This window comes from Salmo salar, chromosome ssa06 (genome assembly GCF_905237065.1).
Source record: "Salmo salar chromosome ssa06, Ssal_v3.1, whole genome shotgun sequence".
In the NCBI taxonomy this organism is placed as follows: domain Eukaryota; kingdom Metazoa; phylum Chordata; class Actinopteri; order Salmoniformes; family Salmonidae; genus Salmo; species Salmo salar.
Genome location: NC_059447.1, coordinates 81,701,386 through 81,703,741, shown reverse-complemented (window position 1 = coordinate 81,703,741; position 2,356 = coordinate 81,701,386). Strand labels below are relative to the sequence as shown.

The 2,356-nt window shown below is 55.3% G+C and overlaps 1 protein-coding gene across 1 annotated transcript; it reads right to left on the bottom strand.

Annotated features, from left to right (window-relative positions):
• Positions 1-282: 282 nt before the first annotated feature.
• LOC106608149 (proline-rich extensin-like protein EPR1) lies at positions 283-1,527 on the bottom strand. The gene has a single exon (XM_014205910.2). It carries the CDS (start codon positions 1,525-1,527, stop codon positions 283-285), a length of 1,245 nt encoding a protein of 414 aa, XP_014061385.2.
• Positions 1,528-2,356: the final 829 nt, after the last annotated feature.

Here is a 2,356-nt window from a genome sequence, read left to right as displayed (position 1 = left end):
ATATAAACATGTGGCTGGAAACCTCTCATTCTCTTATTTCCAGTGGGGGAATAAAGGAACAGAGAGAGGGAGATTCTCTTACAGCCATAAGTGCCTCTCTCTGCTCTCCCTGACAGTGTCTCTCTCTCATGTGGCTTCCCGTCACAGACAGGCCCGAAGTGAAACACTAGGCCATAGGCTTCGGGTTGCATGGCTTTGTAGTTCTGACTGGGGAAGGAAGAGGAGATGAGAGGAGTAGGGGATAAGGGGAAGGAGTGTGGGGTTCCAGGTGGGAGGGTGGAGCTAGTTTAGGGAGACTGTGTTGAGAATTTGGGGAGGCTGTGTAGAGGGTTTGGGGGGCTGTGTAGAGGGTTTGGGGGGCTGTATAAAGGGTTTGGGGAGGCTGTGTAGAGGGTTTGGGGGGCTGTGTAAGGGTTTGGGGGGCTGTGTAGAGGGTTTGGGGGGCTGTGTAGAGGGTTTGGGGTGCTGTGTAAGGGTTTGGGGGGCTGTGTAAGGGTTTGGGGGCTGCGTAGAGGGTTTGGGGGGTTTGGGGAGGCTGTGTAGAGGGTTTGGGGGGCTGTGTAAGGGTTTGGGGGGCTGTGTAGAGGGTTTGGGGGGCTGTGTAAGGGTTTGCGGGGCTGTGTAGAGGGTTTGGGGGGGCTGTGTAGAGGGTTTGGGGGGCTGTGTAGAGGGTTTGGGGGGCTGTGTAGAGGGTTTGGGTGGCTGTGTAGAGGGTTTGGGGGGCTGTGTAGAGAGTTTGGGGGGCTGTGTAGAGGGTTTGGGGGGCTGTGTAGAGAGTTTGCGGGGCTGTGTAGAGGGTTTGCAGGGCTGTGTAGAGGGTTTGGGGGGCTGTGTAAGGGTTTGGGGGGCTGTGTAAGGGTTTGGGGGGCTGTGTAGAGGGTTTGGGGAGGCTGTGTAGAGGGTTTGGGGAGGCTGTGTAGAGGGTTTGCAGGGCTGTGTAGAGGGTTTGGGGGGCTGTGTAGAGGGTTTGGGGAGGCTGTGTAGAGGGTTTGCGGGGCTGTGTAGAGGGTTTGGGGGGCTGTGTAGAGGGTTTGGGGGGCTGTGTAGAGGGTTTGGGGAGGCTGTGTAGAGGGTTTGGGGAGGCTGTGTAGAGGGTTTGGGGGGCTGTGTAGAGGGTTTGGGGAGGCTGTGTAGAGGGTTTGGGGGGGCTGTGTAGAGGGTTTGGGGGGCTGTGTAGAGGGTTTGGGGAGGCTGTGTAGAGGGTTTGGGGAGGCTGTGTAGAGGGTTTGGGGGGCTGTGTAGAGGGTTTGGGGGGCTGTGTAGAGGGTTTGGGGGGCTGTGTAAGGGTTTGCGGGGCTGTGTAGAGGGTTTGCGGGGCTGTGTAGAGGGTTTGCGTGTAGAGGGTTTGCGGGGCTGTGTAGAGGGTTTGGGGGGCTGTGTAGAGGGTTTGGGGGCTGTATAAAGGGTTTGGGGAGGCTGTATAAAGGGTTTGGGGGGCTGTGTAGAGGGTTTGGGGGGCTGTGTAGAGGGTTTGGGGGCTGTATAAAGGGTTTGGGGAGGCTGTATAAAGGGTTTGGGGGGAGGCATCATAGGATGTGGGCTCATGTAGGCAGCTCCTCTCCAGGAGATGGCTGAGGCCTGGTTCCAATAACAGAGAGTGGGATAGAAGCCTTAGTTCCCACCATGCTTCCACCACCACAACTCCCTTCAGCCCCTTGACCCCAGTCAAGACCTGTCAATAACTACATTTCAGGAAGGGGATTTGGGATTTGCCAAATGGTAAAAAGGAAGTTGTACACAGACATACAGTACATACACATGGAAAGAAAGACATACACCCTCTCTCCTCCCCCATACAACCTCTCTCCTCCCCAGTACACCCTCTCCTCCATACACCTCTCCTCCTCCACACACTCTCTCCTCCTCCATACACCCTCTCCTCCTCCATACACCCTCTCTCCTCCTCCATACACTGTCTCTCCTCCCCATACACCCTCTCTCCTCCTCCACACACCCTCTCCTCCTCCACACACTCTCTCTCCTCCTCCATACACCCTCTCTCCTCCTCCATACACCCTCTCTCCTCCTCCATACACTCTCTCCTCCTCCATACACCCTCTCTCCTCCTCCATACACTCTCTCTCCTCCTCCACACACTCTCTCTGCCTCCTCCTCTGTTATAATCTCATACACAGCATGACAATTTTAAAGCTTAACTGTCTAATTTAGAAAACAGCCTAGGTGTCATCGATATGAGTCAGAAACATTTATTCTACTGTCAAAATGTACTACGGAGCCCTGATGAGTTTAGCAGGATAGACCGACTCACCTCTAAAGTCCTACCTCCCCTTCTCCTCTTGCTCTCCTCCTCCCCTCCTCCCGTTATGTCTCAGCTCCTGTCCTCCTGTCCAAAGTC